Source organism: Panthera onca, chromosome D1 (genome assembly GCF_046562875.1).
Source record: "Panthera onca isolate mPanOnc1 chromosome D1, mPanOnc1 haplotype 2, whole genome shotgun sequence".
In the NCBI taxonomy this organism is placed as follows: Eukaryota; Metazoa; Chordata; class Mammalia; order Carnivora; family Felidae; genus Panthera; species Panthera onca.
The window spans coordinates 4,636,979-4,659,592 of NC_138348.1; the positions used below are offsets into that span (position 1 = coordinate 4,636,979).

At 60.3% G+C, this 22,614-nt stretch overlaps 1 protein-coding gene and 1 long non-coding RNA gene across 2 annotated transcripts in view; both read right to left on the reverse strand.

The window, feature by feature from the left end:
* Positions 1–22,614, reverse strand: part of LRP5 (LDL receptor related protein 5) — a 104,031-nt gene that overhangs the window by 41,913 nt on the left and 39,504 nt on the right. The window contains exons 4-7 of the mRNA XM_060607501.3: positions 19,578–19,774; positions 18,318–18,449; positions 1,915–2,311; positions 304–475 (exon numbers count right to left, since the gene is read on the reverse strand). Coding sequence (XP_060463484.2) covers positions 304–475; positions 1,915–2,311; positions 18,318–18,449; positions 19,578–19,774 — 898 coding nt within the window. The remainder of the gene's footprint in view (positions 1–303; positions 476–1,914; positions 2,312–18,317; positions 18,450–19,577; positions 19,775–22,614) is intronic.
* Positions 9,934–16,130, reverse strand: LOC132662114 (uncharacterized). The gene is made up of 3 exons (XR_013550290.2): positions 16,075–16,130; positions 12,343–16,040; positions 9,934–11,689 (listed from the first exon to the last, which is right to left on the reverse strand). It is a non-coding gene; the product is annotated as an uncharacterized LOC132662114 (long non-coding RNA).

The following is a 22,614-nucleotide window of genomic DNA, read 5'->3' on the forward strand; positions in this document are numbered from 1 at the left end:
CGCTGGACGTGTGCGTGTCATTTTTTGTATTTTGAAACAATTTAAGACCCTCGCGTGTCAGAAACGCACCCGAATACGTTATCTTTTCCAGGATCCCGTTTGACCAAATAGCAAAGCACAGACATCCACCTGAGGCCCGCCTGGTACACGTGATGGGCCACAGGGGCGGCCAGGCCTGGCTTCTGCCTACTACTCAGGGCTCGAGGACGGCCAGGCTGTGCCAGGCTGCACAGCCCATATTAACACAGCTTCATGAACCAGCGCCGCCCAGGGCTGGGAAGGGGGAGGCAGGGGATGACTCACCTCGATTTTGTCCGTCTTGGCATCTCCCCAGTACAGCTTTCCCTCCTGTAGGTCCAGGGCCAAGCCGTTGGGCCAGCCGAGGGAGGTGTTCACCAGGACGTGCCGCTCCTGCCCATCCAGGTTGGCGCACTCAATTTTGGGGTTTTCCCCCCAGTCTGTCCAGTACATAAGGCTGGAGAAGAAGAACAGGTCCTTAAAACACTGTCTGTCCCTGCTGCGTCCCCAGGGCCGAGGACACCACCCTCCCCCCGCCCATAGGAGGCGCTCAGGAGACGCTGGCTAACTGCAGAGATGGGCACCGAGCCCCGCACGCAGGACCAGGGGCTCCGCAGAGAACAGCGGTGCCCCAGCGTGGGCTTAAACTGCACAGGGTCCTTGGGTTCATCTCCCGCGGAGACGCCCTGCTGAGAGACCCAAGGCTGGACGGGCTGAACGTCAAGGAGGAGGAAGGCATGGAGTAGAACCTTCTTCAAGCAGCTGACGGGCTCCCGTGCGCAAAGCGCAGGCTCCAGAGGCAGACAGGCGGACAGCCCCAGCTCTGCCAGCGGGCACCTGGAGCGGGTCACTTCACGTCCTGAGCCTCAGCCCCCAGGGAAGTGACAGAAGCGCCCGACGCCCGGTGGGTGCTCCGCAGACGGCAGCCACGGCCACGTAACCACGGTCACCATCGCCGCGGCTCTGCCAGTCCCCACGAGGGACAGCTCCCAGGTGTGCCCTCCCCGGCCGCCTCCCTCTGTCCTTCCAGCTCCTCCAGGCCATCTGCAGGACGCTGGCCCACATCCGGCCCAGAGGGCAGGAGGCTTCCCCAGCTTCCCCGGCTCCACCCCACCCCTCCCGCCCCCCAGGCAGGAGCTCCAACTGTTCCTCCTCCCTCAGGGTCTGCCAGGTTCACGTTCCTGGTCATGAGCCCCCAGGAAGGGCGCTGCTACCCTCTGAGCTGCTGAGGATGTCAGAAGGGCTCCTACATCGACTGACAAGCTGTTTTCGCAGAATCCTAGAACGGAAAGTTGGAGCCACACGGCCAGATCGAATCCCAACCTCCTGGCTGCGTGACCTGGGCCAAGCCCGTTAACCTCTCTGGGCTTTAGCCTCCTTCACTGTACAACTGTACCTGCCTCTCAGGGTAGGGGTGGGAGGAGGAGGTAAAGATTCAGTGTGTGTGCTGAGCTCAGAAGAGGCCCGGCCCCCCCGTACGTAACAAGTAAGGGCCATCGCTTCGGTTACCGTTATCAGCCTAGAAATCACCCTGGTGAACTGTTCCGTTTTACAGGTGAGAAGGGCGAAGCCCATGGGAAGAAATGACTTGCCCAAGCTCTCGGGGCCCTCCGTACGTGAACACAACAGCCCGTGTCAGACCTTCTGAGAGTCTGGTCCCCGGACGGGCAGGAGCAGAACCCAGGGGCTCGTTAGAAACTCAAGTTCTCGGGCCCCGCCCTAGCCCTCCTGAAACAGAAATCTGGGCAGAGGGCCCAGCCACCTGCATTTAAATAAGCCCTCCTCCAGGGGATTCTGATGCAGGAGACAGTTCCAAAACCACTAGTCTCTCTCGCTTCTGGTCAGCCTGCCTCCCAGCCCCAGCCAGGTGGGAGGTCCACCCGCCCCCAGCCTTACCCCATCACGGGGTGCAGCACGATGGCCCGGGGCTCGTCCAGGTCCTCGGACACCAGGATCTTGCGGGAGGTGCCGTTGAGGCGCGTCACCTCGATGCGGTCGGTGCCCGTGTCCGTCCAGTAGAGGTTACGGGCCACCCAGTCGACCGCGATGCCATCTGGGTCGTTGATCTCGGTGTTGACCAGCGTCTGGGCGCCAGAGCCGTCCAGGTACGCCCTGCGGATGGCCCGCACCTCGTCGTCCGTCCAGTACACGTAGCCTTCCAGCGGGTCGTAGTCGATGGCGATGGCGTGCCGGATGTCGTCCACCTGAAGCACGATGTCGGTGAAGTCCGGCGTGTCCAGCGAGATCCTCCGCAGGTCCGTCCGCCGGGCCAGCAACAGCACCTCCTCGGCCCCTGTGGATGGCCAAGCAGTGGGGGTCAGAGGCCCGCAGCAGGGCAGCAGTGGGCACGGCAGGGGAGGGGCTCAGCCAGGCCCCCGAGGTCAGGGCTTCCTCGCAGGTGATCCTCGGTAACATTCGCCGAGGTCCCCCTACATGGTCACCAGTTCGTCTTTGTGAGGGCTCTGAGGCCAGCACCATCTTCTAGATGAGACCATACAGACACAGAGAGGTCAAGCAACCTGCTGAGAGCCACACAGCCACCTGGCTTCAACCACTGTGTAAGAGCTGCTTCCCACTCGGTCCCCCTTCTCCCCTGCAAGCCCCTCTCCGGGCCACGAATCAGTTCCAAATACAAGTCCCACGGAGGCACTGGGCTCTAGACGGCAACTGCCAGCCATGCTTCTCAGAGCCCCGGGGGGCCCCACCTTCCACAGGCCCAACTTTCATGGCTCAGTCAGACGCCACTTCTTCCCTGAGGCCCTCCCCCCACGCACCCCTCGGGAGCAGCTTCATGCCAGCTAACTGCCTCTGGCCACGTGCCTCATCTAACCACACACGACACTGCACGAGGGGGGCTACCCCACCGACAAGGGGGAGCTCCCTGGGGGCTCCCCTGACACCCCCGTGGCTATAAGCAACCCACCTCTGCCCTGGACCCTCCCTGCTGGCACCTGTCAGAACTCCCCAGAGAAACAGCACACGCGGCCTCATGCTGCACCCCTGGCCTGGACGCTCCCTCAGAGCTGGGTCACTGTCCACGCGTTCATTCTGGTCCTTTCTGGTCTCCAGGACCCAGAAAACCAGGATTAGGCCCAGAGACCACTTCTGGAACTTTGGGACCACCTGCCTGGTTTGACGAAAGGCCCAGAACGGGGAAGGACCCACCTCAAGTGGGGCGGCAGGATGGGGACACGGACGGAACGAGTCGAGCACATCTGTCAAACTCAGGCCCCCCGGGCCCAGCCTCTGCAGCCAGCCGCCCGGTCGGGCCACAGCCCTCAAACAGCACACGGTCCCCTGTACCCAGCGCCAGCTTCTTGCCCCAGCGGCAGGGCCCCTGGAAGCCGGTGCCTTGCAGAGTCCATCTGGGGCCCCCGGCCTTGCATCTCGAGTTAAGGACTGTCCTGCTCCAAGGCCCAGAGCTCCTAATCCGAGTCCTCCACTAGAGGGCGTACACGCGGCAGCAATGTCTCTATCAGCCCAGGGCTGGGAAACTGAGGCAGGCAGTGCTCAGAAGGTACCCCAAGTGCCTGAGTATGCTGGAAACCTCTGAGAGCTAAACTCAGATTTGGTCCCAGTTTGGTGTGTGTTGGAGGGAGGGAGGGTAGAATTCTGAGTTTCAACGAATTGTCCTCCCCTGGGCCCCAATCCTAGTATGTGGTGTTGACATCTGACCAGTCCTTCAAGGCCCAGGTCACACACCTCCTCCTCCTCTAGGAAGCTGTTCCTGCCTCCCCCAGCCTAATGGATGAGCTGACCACACACACACACACACACACACACACACACACACCCCCTGCCATTCTGGTACATGTCCCCTTAGCTCTCTGCAGCCCCCAAAGCCACACCCAGAGCAGATACTGACATCCTAGGACAAGCAGGGAGAATGCAGGGCAGAAACTTCCTGGCCCTGCTCCCACTGTGTGACTCTGGGCAGGTCCCTGACCCTCTCTGGGCTTTGGTCTCCTCGTCGAAAATGAAAAATCAGCCCAACCTGATGGTGTCCGACTTCCTGTCTAGCTCTGACATCAAGGGAACCACAGACGGACCTCCACGGAGGGCGCTGGCTTCATCTGCCGCCACGGAGGGAAGGGGGAAGCCTGCCAGGGCACGGCCAAGAGGGCATCTGCACAACTGTCCAGAGGCTGCCGAGCTCCCAAGCCAAGACCGAGGCAGCTCACTGTGCAAGATGGAAGGCTGTGTGTCAAACCCCACTGACTTCAGGTAGCACTTCCTCTCCAGAGAAAACACTGGCTCCCCGAGGGAAAGCGATACTCGCTCCCAAAACACACGTGGAGACTGTTTCCCCCACCCGTTTGCATGACCCTCCAGACACAATCACATACAACAGCATAATCCTTGGGCACCTGGACAGCTGGTTGGTTAAGCGTCCGACATCGGCTCAGGTCATGATCTCGCGGTTCGTGAGTTCGAGCCCCACGTCGGGCTCTGTGCTGATGGCTCAGGGTCTGGCACCTGCTTCGGATTCTGTGTCTCCCTCCCTCTCTCTCTCTTTCTCTCTCTGCCCCTCCCCCACTCATACACACACTCTCTCTCTCTCAAAAATAAATAAACATGAAAAACAAATTTTTAATAAATAAAAAAATAAAAATAAAATAGCACGATCCTCACACCCTGTCCCGGAGGTATGACCGTGTCCCTTTTTACTGATGAGGAACTGGATGCACAGAGAGGGTAAGCTCCCCACTCAAGGGCACACAGCAGCAAGTGGGAAAATAAGGCGGCACAAACGCGTCAATCCCTGAGGCACAGACAAGAAGCTGGAGGCAGGTGTGCCTTCCAGCTTGGCTCAGTCACCCCACCGGCATCTCTGTAGGTGGCTGTTTCAGGCAGGCCCTGGACCAGGCGCTGGGGGCGGGGGTGGACGGAACAGATGCGGATCCAACCCCCACGGTGCTCCTGAGATCACAGGGCAGAGGCCTTCGGTGAGGGAAGACCATCCGCGAACGGGCACTAGGAAGGAGAGCAGGGGTTTCAGGAGGCCTCCAAAGGGGGCCGGCTGAGACTGAGAGGTCCGGCCTTCAACTCCCAGAACCCCAGATTCCTGTGGCTGTGACCTTGATTCCAGACCCCTCAGGGGCAAAAGTGTGCCCGGCCCCAGCCCTCCTCCAGCACACCCCACCACTGGGGAACCCCATTACCAGCATCCCTTAAAATTAAGTCTCTGTAGCTGAGGCAGTAATTAAACGCTGAGATAAAACCGTAGGTGATAATTGACTCCAAGGGGGGGTGTCTGACACCCCTTGGGCTGCAGAGCCTTTGAAGTTTTTATTTGAGCTTTATCTAGAAGAATGCAGAGAGCAGAGTCGGGGAGGCGGTCGAGTGCTCTGTCCAGGGCCAGGCCAGCGGTGGGCAACTGCGGACAGAGAACCGCTGGCCTGGGCTCTGCTGGCCGCTGGCCGAGCTGCTGCTCACAGATGGCCTCCGAGGTTGTCTGCAGCGAGGTCTGAGCGGCCTCGGGCCACCTGGGGTGGGCGCAGGGCACTGGGCCGGGCCCCGAGAGGGGGAGGCCCGCCCCCTCCCTAGAACCAGACGCGGCTCCCGGGTAGGAGTTTGTTTAAACTGTTAAGAAACTAACAGTTTGGCCAAATGGTTTTCTCTGGGGTTGTTTAAATAAAGAGCCTGCCCCACAGTGCTGCCGAGGAAAGTGAAACCTCTCCCTTGCTGGCTGGGCAGCGGTCCCCGGAGCCTCCTTAGGGCGGGCTCCTGACCTCTCCCCTTCCTCCCTGCACACACACACGCAGGAAAGAAGGGCAACACCCCTGTCTTGGGGCCAAGTGCGGGGCATGGGGCGCAGGCCAGGCGGGGGCACGGCCTTCCTGAGAGCGAGTGTTCTGAAAACAAAAAAGCAGACCCGAGGCCTGGCCCAATGTCACGGGCACGTCAAGCTCAACACCGTCCCTGCCTGCCAACATCCATCTGGACGAAGCCGCCCTCCATCACAGGGCGCTGTCCCTGTGCCAGGCCCAGGGTCATAGAGACGAGGCGAGACGCAGGAAGGGGCTGCGGGAACACAGCAGCACGCGTTGGGTGGCTTCTGACAGCAGAAACGGATGCCTTCACGATTCTGGAGGACAGAAGTGAAAAATCCAGCTGTTGGCTGGGCCACGCTCTCTCCGAAGGCTCCAGGGGAAACTTCCTGGTCTCTTTCAGCTTCTGGCGGTGGATGCTCCTTGGCTTGTGGCTTTACCGCTGCAACCTCAGCCTCTGTCTTCATACAGCCTCCTCCCCTGTGTTTCTGTGTCTAAATTTCCCTTTTATAAGGTCACCAGCCATTGGATTGGAGGCCTGCCCTACTCCAGTGTGTCTTCACTTTAATGTGGTTACACCTGCAAAGACCCTATTTCCAAGTTAGGTCACACTCGCAGGGTCTGGGGATCCAACAGGTCTTTGGTGGGAGGACATGATTCAACCCATAAGAGGTGGGGAGCAGAGGGTGAGAGGAACATTCAATGCAAGGACAGGCAGGTTCGGGTCGGGGGGAGGACTCCAGGAAGAAGGGGGCGTTTGGGGCAACAGCATAGAGACCAGAGCGTGCCGGGCCGTTTCTGCAGCTGGAACGGGCAGGAACGGGGCTGACCCACCGACACCCCCGGCCGAGTCTGATCTGAGCTTGGAGGCCAGGTGCTTGCTAAGAGGTTGACCTGGCCCAGCATCCTGTGCAGGCCGCCGGGCCGGCTCTGAGCCCATGACAGTCTGCAAGGAAGCCTCGCGCAAACAGCACGCTGTGCGTGCAGCGGGAGTCCAGCCACAGGACAAACAAAAGCCTCCCTGGAACAAAAGCCTGGCAGGAAACACACGCAAATGTCCGCAGCGGTTATCTCTGGACCGTTCCCGGTCTTCCTTCTAGTCTCCAGCAGGGGCCTGCACACGTGTCTACAAAGGACCAGACGTAACTGTTCGAGGCTCTCTGGGCCACGACCGTCTCTGTCACAGCCACCCAGCTCTGCCGTTGTAAATAAAGGTGTGCGAGCGAAACTTCACACGTGGACACCGAACCTTGAATTTCCTGTCATTTTGCCGCATCACGAAACGTTCTTCTTGTGATGTTCTTTTCCACCATGTAAAAAATGCCCAAACCACCCTTTGTTCGAAGGCTGCACAACACAGGCAGCGAGCCATCCGGCCCACCGGCCGAGCGAGGTTCGCTGACCCACGCGTGAGAAGGACGCGTGCCTTTTACAGCATTAGACGGCGTGTCCTAACAACAACGGCAGAAACCGTGTAAGGAGGGAGAGCAGATAACACAGGGCCTCTCGACCCTCCACTCGATTTTCCTGTAAACCTAAAACTGCCACACGAGATAAAGTCTATTTGTCTTGTAAGTAAACTGAAAGGCAGGCATAGAAGTCCCTAAGAAAACCACCCAGACCCCAGCAACAAACAGGTGAAGGCAAATGAACAGTCAACAAACACGACAAACGGGTTCACTTGGAGGGGCTAGAGGCGGAAACGGCCACAGCGGCCCCCCACCGCCTCCCAGAGGACTGCGCCCGGCACACGCTTCCCGGACGGCAGTGTGGCTCAGGGACCCTCTGACCCCACAACTTCCCCTCTGAGGACCCAGTCCAAAGCAGCCGCTGCAAACACAGGCGGATTCCTGCTCGCGGAGGGTCACCGAGGCCTCGCGGTCACGGCAAACCCAAACCTGCGGACAATCTAAATGTCCCTCCGCGCGAGAACATCAAATACACGAAGGGCCACAGCGCAGTCAGGCGCTAAACGGCGGGCTCTGAAGAAGGGCCCCCAGAGGCGTGGAAGGGGTCAGCCCCGACGCGGCCCGCACACGATGCACACATCACGCAAACCCAGATCTGAACGCGCGTGGAGAGCAGGCGAGCAGGAAGCAGCGAAAACGCTGGCAGCAATCTCTGGGCGGCGAAGATACGGGTTTTTATTTTCTCCGTTATTTTGCGTAACGGCTTCCTTTCTACAGTGAACACGAATGTTACTTTTTAACCAGAAAAAACCCAAGACTTTAAAATGTGGTGGGGGTGGGGGTAGGGGTGGGGGAGCGTACTTAGAGGCCTCGTGGTTGCCCTGGGGAGGGGCCTGGGCCCTGAGACAAGGTTTTCTCACTGGACAATCGGGGGGGGGGGGGGGGGGGGAATGAAACCGCCATGCGGGGGTGACTTATTTGGCCCTCCAGGATCTGAGCCGAGTGGGAGGGAAGGACAGGAGAAGGGATGGGGCAAGAGGGCCTGTAGCCCCTGACAGCCCAGCAGGAGGAGATTGGCAGGTCGCCCAGTGCGACTTGGGAGGGTTCTCACAGTTAATCCCCTCTGCACCCCGACACGGGAAAGGATCTTTCACGATGAGCAAAACAACACATCCCAGGATGCGGAGGGCCCCCAAGCCCTGCGCCCCCCACCTGGCCTTCCCAGCAGGCAGAGTGGACATCACGGACTGTCCCCACAGAACCCGCATCTCCAAGAAAGGACAGGCCCCTCCCTGCCCAGAGGTTCACACCACCCCAGGGCGGCTCTTTGCACCCGCATCGTTTCATGCCGGACTCGGGAAGCGGCGTGCCCACCTCCCTTCAGCCCCAGCTCCCCTCGCTGGCTCCCCACCCCCCACCCCTGGCTTCGCGTGGGCTCAGGAGCGGGCCTGGAACCACACGGGCAGCACCGGGTCCCAGCACGGGCTGCCACCCATGCCACAGGCTCTAAGGCCACAAACGGCTTCACAGCTGGTAGGCAGCTGACTTATTTTTGTTTTTTAGCAATTGATTAAGTTTCTCCGCTGCCCCCTGGGGCAAGCTGTTGGACGAGCGCTGAGACCACAGCCGGGAGCCCTGGCCCAGGAGACCGTGCCGAGTGACCACAGGGGAAGTGGCCGGGCCAGGCACTGGCTCCGAGGGAAACCTGAGGCCCAGCAGCTGTCGGCCGCGTGGCCGCCCGGGAGCCTATGGGAGGTTGCAGTCCCCTAAGAGTGGCCGGCCAGGTGCCTCAGTCTGCACAGCTCTAAAATGGGGGAGTCACTCCTCTGCCCGGGAACCTGGGGCGTCCAGAGCAGCAAGGTCGGTGCCAGCCTCAAGACTTCTGTGCAGCCAGCCCCTTCCTCTCCTATCCCTGGGTTTTCAGCCCCTCACGTGGTCCTCTGCCGCTTGCCTTTCCCCTGCCCCTCAGAGGCTGCCACAGCCCAACGGTCACACCCAGCGTGGACCCTCAGCCACACTTCCTTACTGAGTGACCGTGGGTAAGCGACTTGACCTCTGTCTACACACAGGTAAGAGTCAGGAGTGGATACGGCTTCCCAGCAAAGCTGAGAGGTCCCATGACAAGGTCAGGGAGCCTCTGAGCCCAAGGCCACAGCCCCAGCAGCCCCAGCAGCCCGCAGCCCCAGCAGCCCACAGCCCCAGGGGCATTGAGCACATCCCCGGGGACCTGCCTTGGGCCATGCTCTCTTTGAGCCAGCAGCAGAGACGTGGCCCGAGGGTTCGAGTCCCAGGCCAGAGGGCAGACAGACAGAACAAAGTGTGGTTGGTTGGGCAAATTAAAGGTGGGCTACCCGGTGGGTCGCTGGAAACACAGGACTGCGGTCAGAGGCTATGAAGCAGTCGGTGACACACGATGGAGAAGGCTGGGTCCCACTCTTTGGGCACACGGCTCAGCTCTTCTAAAAAAAACACACAGAGTGCCTTCCTGAGCCCAGGCATACAGCAGGGGCTCCATAAGTACCGGAAGCAATCCTTCTTCCTCCTGTAAAATCCTATTCCGCGGCTCCCAGAGGTGGTGGCGGCCGCACCTCTGGAGCTGCGGCCACGGCTCCTGAGCCATGGCACGTGGCAGGTGCTTGGGCTCAAATCCCGCCTCTGTCCCTTCTTCTGTGGCCGTGAGCTAGCTCTGATGGACCAAACTCCTTTTTTTTTTTAATGTTTCTTTACTTTTGAGAGAGAGAGAGAGAGAGAGAGAGAGAGAGAGAGAGAGAGAGAGACAGGATCCCAAGCGTGACCACCCAAACTTCTGAAGCAGGCCGCCCACAGCCCCTCCCTCACCCGGCTCCCATAGGGCACAGAAGAGTAGATTACTCAGAAGTGTGGGTGCCTGGCACCCCCCAAGGCGCACTGTTACTGCTATGGCCCGCCCTGCCCTGGCAGCACAGGCAGGATGCACGGGGTGGGGTGACCCATGAGAAAGTGCTGCTGCTTTCGCTCAAAGGTGGTTGGGCTCCAGCCGTTCGCATGGTTCGTGCACCGCACCTTACAGTTTGTAAGGCCCTGCAGGAGACACGACCCCATTTGATACGCCCAGGTCAACGAGACACGGAGAGCCCGCATTCCGTCAGGTCGCAGCCACATCGTGTAGGGTCAAGGCCGGACTCAGACGCCCCAGTCCCCGCCACACCACGTCCCCCCAGAGGGGACAGAGGGAGGCCCTTCTTGGCGCAGTCCTCAGTGCCCGGCTCTAGCAGGACCCAAACACCTCAGCTCTTGCCACGGTAGATGCTCCTGAAGATACCTAATCGATCCCAGCGTTCGTCCAGGGGCTGATGGTGGCCCCCTGGGAAGCCAGGATCCCTCCCAGCTTCCCTCCCTCGAAGTGGGTGTGGGAGCACATCACAGCACTTCTCCCAGGGGGTCTGGGGCTGTCTGAATGGAGACCCGAGGGACTGTCAGGTGAGGAGCCCCAGACAACAGGTGCTCGAGACAACAGGCATAGCACCGGCAAAGGCAGATAGGCAGGTGCTCAGACGGTGGGCTGGAAGGGACCGAACTGTCCATTTCAGTTGGAACAGGAGGCAAAGGGTGAGAAAGAGCCTCCTGGCCTCTGTCTGCTGATAAGCCAGAGGCCCCGGCGTCCGCCCGGCACATGCAGGCCATCAGGTCACTGCCTGCGGGACACTTGCGGTTGGGGAAGGTTGAGGCACTAGGACACGGTCATTAGAAGCAAGACAGAGGGCGTGCAGCCATCACCAAAGCCAGAGGGGGCCCGAGGGGTGCCCGGCGGGTGGGGCGGGGACAGGGAAGGCCTTTCTCTGGCAGCCCGGGGGTTCCACCAGGGCTCGGACGTGCAAACCCAGAACCTGACTCAACAGACTGAGCTCTGGGGCCGGGCTGAAGCTGGACTCAGGTGGTACCAGCAAGGGGACACTGGACAGGCTGGGGTGAGGGTGGTGGGGAGGGCGGGACCAGGGGCTGATCTGGGGCCGGGCCGGAGCCGGACTCAGGCTGCACCAGCAAGGGAGACATCAGACAGGAGGCAGGGGGACAGGGCCAGTGCTGGGAGTGACGGCAATCCAGCCCTCCGTCGGTGGACCCAGGGCATCCGCGGAGCTAACCACACCCAGGAGGCGCCATTTGGTCTCATCCCCCAGCCCAGGATGACCGTTTTCTCTTTCCAAGAATACGGCATGCTCCCCTCTTCTCTTTTACTCGATGTAGAAGTAAGACCACATGGTGTGTGGTTCCATTTCTAGGACGTTCCCAAACAGGCAACACTAATCCGTGGTGATAGAAGTCAGGACAGAGCTGCCCCTGCGGCATGTGGGGGGTGGGGGGCGCTGCAAAGGGCACCAGGGAATCTCCCGGGTGCTGGAAACCTTCCGGATCCGGACCGGGGGGTGGTGGTTGGGCAGATATACACAACTGCCAAATCGAAATCAGAATGTACGCTTGGAATCTGTGCATTTCACCGTCGGCAAGTGATACCTTCGTTTCCAAAGAAAATGCAAAAAAAAAAAAAAAAGTTAGTGCTTGGACTTGTCACACCATTTCCTGGGACTGTGCAATCTGATTTTCTTGCTATTAAAAATTCACGGTCCATGGCTGAGAACAGCAGCTGCCTTCTGTTTGCAGAGCCAACGCCAATCACAGCCCGGCCGGCGTCAGCCTCAGCCACAAGGGCCTCCTTTCTTTTCCCTTTGACCTACTTCCCCGATAAGTGACAAGACAGCCAGACTGGGAACAAACGCGCCCCTTATTCCTCGGCCCTGAGCCTCGGCTAATCCACCCAGGGAGACGGATGGATGTGAGGGGCTTTGAGACCTCGCCCCAGTTGTCAGTCTGCCCGTCGGACCCGACAGTGACGCCTCTGTTCCTCCCCGCCCCCCGCCACCTTGGCCCACCACATCCCCTCGTCCTTTTGTTCCGAGTCCCTGCGAACATCTGTTAAAACTACTTCTTGGCGAGGTGCAGCGGGCGGCCCCGTAAATCATGCAGCCCGAGCCGCCCGCCCGCCCCGACACGCAGTCACGGCCTCCTCTGGAAAGGCCACGGACGGAGCACGGAACGATGCTCAGGGCCAGGCTGGCCACCGCGGGGCAGCGAAGCCGCGTGCCCCGGCCACGGCCCCGGTAAGTCACCTGCCCCAGTCGTCCGGGCCTCGAGGGGGGACGCGCACCGCCCAGAAGCCCCCAGTGATGAGGAATGTGCGGGGACGCCACTGCAGCCAGGAGAGCAGCAGGCTCCCTCGGACGGTGGTGGCAACTCCCAAATAAGGCCCCGCTACTGCTGTTTTTAGCCCATCCCACATAATTGGAAAAACATGGGGAAAACCAAAGCCAGCTGGGCGCCTCCATCGGCCAGGCTGCTGGGGAGGGGTGCGTGGGATCGCAGCCTGGCCCAGGGATCCTGTCCCCAACCCCGGCCCCCCCCCCCCCCCCAACGCTGGCTGGCGGGACAAGAGTCACTCAGGCCCCGGGGTCTCACCAAGCCGCTGGCAGAGCTGGAGCCCAAGGGGGCACTGCTTGCTATGACATCCTTCCTGGTCTCAGAACCTATAGGACCCCCACTGGGGCCAAACTTCAGGAGGACCCAGAGGGCCATGGGACACAAGACACTCCTGACCCAGAGGAAGGGAGTCCTGAGCCTCCCGTCCGGTCTGGATGGACCCACACAGGCACCGTGGGGGGAACAGCCTCTCATCTGACCCCCCCCCCCCCCAGTCATGCTGCTCTCCCCATTTCACAGGGAGAGAGCCCGCAGCTGGGAAATGGCCAGCCCCGCCCCATGCCTCCAGGGGACAGCTTGCAGGCCCTGGGCCGGCACCCCCTCCCCCACGCCCTGGGGCCAGCCCCCTCTTTGGGGAAGGCACCGACTCCCAGCGCTGGGCTGGCTTTCATTTGCTCAAAATCAGAGAAACACAGGACTCTTGCACAGCACAAACGTTTCTTCAGATTCAAGTCCACGGCAAGACAACCAGCTGCCCAGCCTGAAAGTCCCAGGAATCTGAGGCCAGGGCTTCAGGTCTTGAGATGTTTCCGGCCGTGCAGACTTTCTCCAACTGCTGCTCATCAGCCTGCCTTGGGCGCATGTCAAGTACAGACTCAGCCCTCCGCCTCCCACACCCGTCCCTTGTCCTGGAGACTCCGATGTGCTAGGGCTGGGGAACCTGGATGTGACATGCGGGTCCGAGTAATTCCGACACATCCAGGCCCCCGCCTCAGACCCCAGTCCCACCGGCCCGGTGCTGGCCTCGATCCCTGGACAGGGCAGCCGCATGCCCCGTGCCCATCTCTCACCGGCTGTGCGAGGAGGGCTCCCCGCCCGCCTACGTCCCCTCCTACCTCCTCTTAGCACCAGCCGGCCTCATCATCTACTTCTGATTCCAAACGTCCAGGAAAGAATTGCTCGTCTGGCACCAGACTGCCCACATGCCTGCCTGCCTGGCTCCAAGTTCAAGTTCAAGCACAGCTCGTATTTGTTGGGCAGTCAGGCCCTCCTCCCAACAACACCCCCCCCCCCCCCAAAATCAGGTGCTATTATCATCTGTTTTTACAGGTGAGGAAACTGAAAGCACAGAGAGGCTGAATCATTTTCCCAAGATCACACAGCCAGGACACGAGTGAAGGTATCCTAAAAGGATAACTGGGCATAGAAAGCCATCCCATAGTTGGAAACTGCTCTGAGACTGGGCCCCCCTGAGACTGAATTTCCTCACCACCCCAAAAGTCCTGGCAGACTCTCAACTACAGACCAAAGGCACAGCCCTCAGCTGTGGCCTCAGTATTCACCCCCTGGGATGCTGGACCTCGCGGAGTCCGGGGCCAAGAGGAGATCCACAAGTGGCCCCGGGGCCTCCTTTGCCAGCCCCTGAATCGCATCCTCCCACTGGTCACCCCGGCCTCGGAAGCCTCCGCGGGTGCTGCTCAGATCCAGCCAGGAAGGTGCCCTGCACCGGGTTTGCGCCCGCCGGGACCTCTGGGCTCCACCGTCAGTGGTGACATTCTGCAGGGTTTAGCGTTTCGCTGTCTCCACGTTACCCTCGTGTTTCCAGCGACCATCTCCAGGCCGTTTTCACAACCAGTACCCTGCACATCATCAGCAGTCAAAATCCACATTCCATGTGTAGTTCATGCCCCCCCAGGAGGCAAAACTACATGCACCAGGGGGCGTGGGCAGCCTGGAAGGCCTCGCGAGAAAAGGAAAACAGCCACGGTACTCAGGTGACAGGATCACAGGCTTCTAATCACACGGTTTCCTTTAACGTCATGTTCTGTGGCAGGAAGCAACACCTGGAGGGCAGGTCTGCACCCCGAAACTCAGCTTGCCAGCGGAGGGGGCGCGTTCTAAATCTGAAGCCCTCGTGATCCTCGCTCACGGCCCCGTCTCGGACTCCCTGTGTCTGTCGCCCGAGCACAAGGAACGCCCCTCAACGACAGAACCCGTTCCTCACGCATGCCCGGATCCCTCTGGATTGAGAAACACGGACAGATACCCTCCACCTTCCCACCCCAAGTTTCCAGAAGGCCATCTTGGTGGCAAACCCTTGAAATGTTCTGAGAAGCTCCTGGAGGTCTTCTCGACTGAAACTAAAATGTTTAGGAAACTCTGTTTGCAGGTTCCCACCGCCAACGGCTTTCCACTTCCACTTCGAGTGGGTCCAGGGTGGGGGGCTGCAGAAGGCCCCGTGCAGCCCCCAGAACCGGCCAGTCTGCGAGCGAGAAGCACGTGGGGTGGGAACCACGCTTATAAAAAGGCGGAACCCGAGGGTCACGTCCTCGTGCAAAAGCCAGACTCCCAGCCCATGCTGTCCGTGTCGTCTGTGAGCCTCCCTGACCTGTGACGTCCCCGACGGGGCAGCCGGAGCCAAAGGAAAGGTGCAGCCTCTGCGTAAGAGTGGCCCCGGGCTGCCCTGTGCAGACGCCCCCAGCCACCCGCACCGGCTCCTCCGAATGACGACAAAAGCGTTTCTCGTCCCCACGCTTGGCATCCTCCCACTGAGTCATTTGTGAAAGTGTCTTTCACGGCTGGGAGGCAGAAACAGTTCCTACAAGACCAGGGAAGGTGACCCCGAGCAACTGAATCCATCCCGGGAGGCGGGGGGTGCGGGTAACCTGCAAGCCGGCCACTCTTCCTGAAGGAGGCCAGGAGACGTGGCTCAGCCCCCTGCCACACGACTTCCAACCGGGACAGCCCTTGCTGCTAACCCTCCGGATCCACCCCACGGGAGTTCGTGGGAGCTTCCAGGTCCCCCCACCCTTGTGCAGCCTCCTCCAGGAAGCCCTCTCACCCCAGGGCATCTCCCCTCTTCTGCCCCCCTGCCCCCTGCCCCCCGCAGATGTTTGCAGAAAGAACCGAAATGCCCTCAAAGGGCTTGACCCCAGGCAGTGATCCCAGAGCTCAGACAGGGGCTCCAGCTACTGGAATGCTGAGAACCAGAAAGTCCCCGTTCCTCTGCCTGGAAAAGAAATCAGCCCTCCCCCAGGGGTGGGAGGGCCCTGGGACAATGGAGGCGAACCTAGGCTTCCAGAGGCCCTGCCCTTCTCCCTCTGGCCCAGCGTGATGATGGACGTGACTGCCATATACTGTGCGCTCACGACGTACCAGGGGCCCAGCACAGCACCTATTGATACAACACTGTCCTCCCCAGCTTCCCCGGCTAAGGGGTGGTCTGTGACCGCCCCCGCATCTCACAGATGAAGAAGAGAAGCAGAGTGACAAGTCCCCAGGCGCTGTCCGCCCCCGATGACCAATACCCTTTGTGCCCCCGGGGAGCTTGGGCAAGTCCTTCGTGGAACTGTAGGCTTCCCCAGCTGTGCACCTGCACCGGGCCAGGACTCTGACATTGTGACCCCAGACTCCAGTCCTGGAACTCTGACGCGTGGACCTCCTGCCTCACGGGGCCCCTGCGTCAGCTCCCCACCGGGGTGCACGCTGTTGCATGATGTACCTTTTGGAGGGTTGTGTCCACCCTCCTCCCCTCGCCCCCCCCCCCCCCCCCCCCCCCGCTTTCCCGCTCCTTCCCCAAAGGTCCACACGCAACCCGGCTCCAGGCTGGGCAGAGATGCGGGCAGAGACAGCAGCCACGCCTGTCCTTCTCCCAGAACAGATGGTCCCCTCCCCATTCGGCACAGCGCTTGGACGGGGATCACCAAGCAACAGCACCAGATTCAGATTGCCCTAACCCCGGGGCCAGGCCCCAGGCTGGCTCTCTCATGGCGGCACGACTCGAAAACAGCAAAGACACAAAAAAACGGAAATGCCCACCAGGGGGGAAGATGGTTCACCGGACAAGTATTTTTCAGGCGCTACAACTCATGTTACAGAAGCACATGCCCCTCCTCTAACTGCCGATGCCCCTGCGACAGAGTCAGGGGGAATGCAGACACTGGTGGCAGAACGGCAGAGAAAGATACACGGAGACACTGGTGGCAGAACGGCAGAGAAAGATACACAGACACACGAGGCGTCTCCAGGTTTCCCTTGAGCTTCTCTACACACAAAGCAGGACGGGCTACGTAACGCGCAGGGCCGCTGCAGGCTGAACACAGGGAGCCCCTGCCCCAGAATTATCCAGCATTTCAAGTCAGCGACAATGGCATTAAACCAAGCACGGGGCTCTTTGGAAGCCGGGGCTCTGTGTGACCGCCCAGATCAAATGCCTGCGAAGTCAGTCCCGACGTCACCCAGCTCTTGCCTCAGGGCTGCCGCGCATGCTGTTCCTCGCGCCTCTTCCTTGGTCATTCTCAAGTCTCAGCCTGTCCCCTGGGAAGGACCTTCTCTGACCTTCCATCCGGGCCTCCAGCCCACCCCCCCCACCCCCGCCCTCAGTATGTCATTCTGCGTCTCAGCCCTTCCTTTGTGTCCTGTGTTACTCTGATCCAAATCTGAATTCGCATTCTTCATTCACGTGCCTGCTTGGTTCCTGCCGACCCCTCCACAACTCAGAGGGACATTCCCTGTAGGAAGAGCAGGGGGCTGGAGCGGGGGGCGGGGGGCGGGGGGGAGGTTCACATTTACCGCTCTGTTCTCTGCACGCAGCACACGCAGGCACGCGGTCGTTCCTTCTGGACACGCGGAACTTGGTAGACTCCCTGTTTGCCAGGATGAACTTTTTGTTTTAAACCTGTGCCCAAAGGAGTGGTAACACTCCCTCGGCTCTGGTCGCAGGTCCCCAGGGAAGCCCCCAGTCTCCCTTTCCTTCCCCCCAAGTGCCACTGGCCCGGGGGCGGCCTGCTTCCTGACGTCTCTCACCGGCCTCTCGCTGGCCACTCCACTGCCACCCAGCTGTGCTGGGCCCGAGACACCCCCAGGGACAGGCTGCACCCTGGACACACCTTGTTCCCAGAAAAGCACACTGTGAACGTGACGGCCAGAAATAAGGAGCCTCGGACGGTGCTCCAGAGGAAGGAGGAGTGACACATCATTAGAAGACAGTCATTGCAGGAGACCCTGAAGCAGCAAGTGCTGCAAATTAAGGGCGGGGGGAGCACCGAGAAACACTTGTGTGGGGGGAGGGAAGTCAACTGAACTTCACGCACCCCCAATTTTCTCCACTGAGCAAGCGTCTGCAACCCGAATTTCCGTGGGGAGGGTGGTTATTAGGGCAAGAAGGTCCCATGGAAATGGGACGTAAGGATGAAAATGCATCAGAAATTCCCTATCAGTGTGGAAAATGCTTCTGGAAAAAGCAGAAAAGCAGGAGACGAAGCCAGCGGGGAGGCCCGCAACCCCACACCGGCAGCGCGTGCTTGGGAGAGCCGGGAAGGCAGGAAAGGAGACGTCTGTTGGGCGCAGATCGCAGGGCGTCTCCTGATTCACAGCGTTCCCCTACACGACTGTCCTTTTTTTACAACACACACAGTGTTTGCTCGGCAAGTCGTGACAGCGAGCATCTCGGTTACAATCACGGCTTTCTGGCAGCCCACTGCCAGGTCGCCGGGCAGCTGAGCCCAGATCTAACCCTGCAGCCCAGCCGCTGGGCCGCCCGGGTGCCCCCGGCTGCAGAGCTCCGAACACGTGAAACCTTCGCCGAGGGAAGGAGACCGCCAGCCCCACCCCCACGCCCCGCCAGGCCGGCTCCCCCCACCCCAGCCAGCGCCCCCCCCCGTCTCACCTGCCTTGCACGTCTTGCCGTTGTCCTGAAGCTGGACACCAGTGGGGCAGGCGCACGTGTAGAAAGGCTCCCTCGGGGACAGCAGGCACAGGTGAGAGCAGCCGCCATTGTCCTCCGCACACCGCGTGTGGACTGGGGAAGACAGGGCGGGGTGAGAGAAGGTTCCAGAACACAGCCCTCGACCCCACCCACCCACACACGCCACTCCGTGGGGGCATCCTCCCTGCCCTGCTCCTCTTCCCAGCCTTCTACAATACGGAACCCTCATGTTCCTCGGGGCCCCTTGGATGGCACCTCCTCTGGGAAGGCCACCCTCGGCCAGGATCTCAGGACCTGCCCGTGCAGTAGGGACTGGGGGTCTCCCGGAGCAGAGGCCTGTCTTTGCGATGTGCTTGGAGCCCACGGGATCTGCACGAATGCTTGGTGGCCACACCTGGACACTCTAGGTGCTGATAACAACCCTTCTCATTGTCCCAAGCCCATCCGTGACCAAGACGCAACTGAACAAATCCTTCCGGCATTTCACTCTGCCCAGGGCAGGCAGGGGCGCAGTACTGTGACGTGTGGCGTATTAGCCCCCCACCCCCCGCAAACGACTGGAGCAGATTCGCAGGGGGGTCCCCCTCTTCTCCCTCACGCTGCCTCACGCACAGGGGGCTGCCCCCGCTGTGGATGCGGTAAGGACCGTGATGTTCTCACCAGGAGACCATCCTAGGGAGCCCCACCTGCCCTGGGGTGCTGACAGCTGCCACCCTTGCACCCCCACAGTTAAGTTCAAAGCCGGAACCTTCCACAACACCCCGGTCCCCGAGGGAGGACGTGAGCCCAGGGCCGTGACCTCGCTAGCTGCCCGTCCCGGGAGCGCTGAGCCCATGGGCGTCAAGCTTTCCGCCATCGAGGACCCCCGCCACCGCCCTATGGAGACCCCAAGCCGGGAGCCTCGACTCACAGCAGATCGATCACCAGTAACTACTTAACTTCTGTCGGGCCCCGACAACAAGCAACCTTGCTCGGGAGGCCCTCTGCCAGCTCTGAAGAGGACGGGGGAGGGGGCGCGGGGCCCCCCTGAATCAGCCCCCATACCCGCTCTGCAGGGGGCCCTCCCAGTTACGCCCCGGCCTGGCCCTGCACCCTGCATACACCCCCCTCCCCTCCACCACACCTCTCCCTCTCCTCCACTGCTGTGACGCAGGTGCCCCCAGACTCGGGGCTCCCGCGGAGGGAAGACGCCAGCCGCCCCCCACCCGGCCCCCGACTTACAGTAAGGCTGCCGCTCTGGGCTAAGCACTTGAATATCCATGGGCGAATAGAGAGCTCTAAGGATCTCCTTCCTCTTCTCTCCCGTCTTCTTGTTACAGGCGTGGATGGAGCGCGTCTGCCAGTCCGTCCAGTACAGAGTGTCCCCGGAGAGCGTCAGGGCAAAGGGGTGCGTCAGGCTGCCCTCCACCACCTTCTGCCTGCAGGCGCAGGAGGCACGGGTGGGAGCTGTGAGCAGACTCCCCGCGGCGCTGCACGCGCCCCGCTTGGAAACCCTCCCACGGCCACCGCGGACCCATTCACGTCACACAGGACGGCCGCGGGGCAGTTCCAGCCTCCCGCCACCCTTGACGGTGACACGGCCCCCCAGCCCTTCCCAACTGTTTCTAGAAAAGTGGCTGGTGGCCAAGTGGCCCGCAGGGAAAGAAGAAGCGGCAAGGAGGAAGCCACCGCTGATGACAGCGAGCCGGGGACAACACGCCTGCCTCGCCCTGATGTTTGAACAACTTAGCACAAACTGAGCCAAACGTGCCTGTAACGCCAATAATTTATGTTATCACAGCAAATCGAACTTGATACCAAAACAACGGGGCGCCTGGGTGGCTCAGTTGGTGAAGTGTCCAACTTCGGCTCAGGTTATGGTCTCGCGGTTCATGAGTTCGAGCCCCGTGTCGGGCTCGCTGCTATCAGCGCTGAGCCTGCTTTGGATCCTCTGTCCCCCCCCCTCTCTGCCCCTCCCCTGCTCATTCCCTCCCTACCCCCCGCCTCGAAAATAAACATTAAAAAAATTTTAAAAAAGGAAAAAAAAAAAAACGTCTTTCTTCTATGTATTTATAAAGCCCAGCAAACGAGAACATGTTTTTAATGAGATTATGGACACCGGTGATAGATTTCTAACTTTACACCTGGTGGCGTGTGTGATTATCTGGTTTCATGACCTTCCCTCGACTATAGGCTCCCTGGTGGCGTGGAGGGCTGCAGGGGGCAGGTCACCACCACAGCCGAGCCCCTGGCACCGCACCTCAGAGGAACATTGACAAGGTTTTACTGAGCAACTGAAAGCCACATGCCCATGACCGTCCCTAATCTGACCCAACGATGCCTCCGTTTTGTTTTCTTGATGTTACTCCTTTAATGTTTATTTATTTTCGAGAGAGAGAGAGAAAGAGAGAGAGAGAGAGAGAGAGGAGCACACACAGGGGAGGGGCAGAGAAAGAGGGAGACAGAGAATCCCAAGCAGGCTCCGTGCTGTCAGCACTGAGCCCGACGCGGGGCTCGAACCCACGAACTGCAAGATCGTGACCTGAGCCAAAATCGAGAGTCGAATGCTCAACCGACTGAGCCACCCAGGTGCCCCTGCCCCCCTTGATGTCACTTTTTAAATAGACTTATTGAGGCGACGTTCACGTAACACAAAAGTAACCAGTCTGCTAAGTGAACAGTTGAGTGCTACGCAGCACACGTTCACGACGTTACTTACGCAACCACAGCCCCCAGCTACTTCCCTAAATTCCCGCTGCTCCTCTGGAGAACCCCGGGCCCCCTCAGCGGTTCCCCCTCACGTCCCCTCCACGGGGGCCCCCGGCGGCCACCAGTCTGCTTTCTGTCTCCAAGGATTTGCGCAGCCTGGACATTTCACATAAATGAAGTCACGCCACGCGTGGCCTTGTGTGACTCGCTTTGTTTCCCTTAGCGTCAGGTTCGCCCGGTCCCTCTGTGTTGCACACATATGCTAATGTGTCACTGCCCCTCATGTCTGGACGGCATTCCGCGTGTGGATGGGTCACACTCTGTTTGTCTATCCACCTGCGGCCGCACATCTGGGCTGTTCGCACCTTCGGGCTATGGTTCGCACCACTGCTACGGACATTCGCGTGCACGTCTTCATTCCTGCACCGATTTTCAACGCTCTCGGGGAGATGCCCAGGAGTGGAATCGCGAGATCGTACGGTCACTCGACGTTCGCATTCCGAGGCACCACCAAACTGCCCTTCGTGATGTTGTCATTTTTTAAAGTAACGTTTATTTGTTTTGAGAGAGAGAGCGAGCGAGCGCAAGGGTGAGGGAGGGGGAGAGAGAGAGAATCCCAAGCAGGCTCCGTGTGGCGCCCCACGTGGGCCTCGATCTCATCACCGTGAGATCGTGACCTGAGCCGAGTCAGGAGTCAGATGCTTAACCGACTGAGCCACCCGGGCGCCCCGCGTCATTTTTTGATCAGAAAAGCCAGAGGTGTCGTTTCTTAGGCTGTCCCTCCTCCCTGCCTCAGCTGAAGGCACCGCAGGAAGCTGGTGCCGGGCCTCGGCTCACCTCACCCACCCTCGCCCCTCCTCGCAGGACGCCCCTCTCCAGGTGGAGTTCCAGCCGCGAGCACCCTACCTCCTGCTGGATCCACGAACTCCCTGAGCACACCAGCCGCTACTGAGCGCTTACGGTGTCCAGGCGCCACGCGATGAGCTGACGTGCACCGTGGTATCGGACCCCACGGACACCTCTAGAAAGTACAACCACTACCCCCATTCACATGCGAGGCCCTGAGGCTCTGAGCAGTGAGGCGACCCAGCCGTGGTCGCAGCTGACAGGGGACCACGCAGGTCCGTCTCGCTCCAGCACTTACCCTCTTTACCAGCAGATTATGCTCCTACTGGAACGGCCCTAGACACATCCATAGAGTGTCAGCCACCTGCAGAGCCGGAAGAATCTGGCAGTGAGGCAGGAGGAGGGCTGAGTAAGCCCCGGAGTCACAGTGCCTGGCTTCTCTCGACTCTGACTAGCTGTGTGGCCTTGGTGAGTTCACAGACCTCTCTGTGCAACATCATAATAGGGGATTATACCTGCAAACACTTCATAGCATTGGTGTGAGCAGGTAACGAACTGATAAATATCCTGGCAAACAGCAAGGGCTATGGTAGGGTTAGCCACCATCACCCCGTCACCACGTCACCACCATCAGCAGCATCACCACCACCACCACCATCATCACCATCACCAACATCATCATCACTATAACCACCATCATCACCATCACCATCACTACCATCAT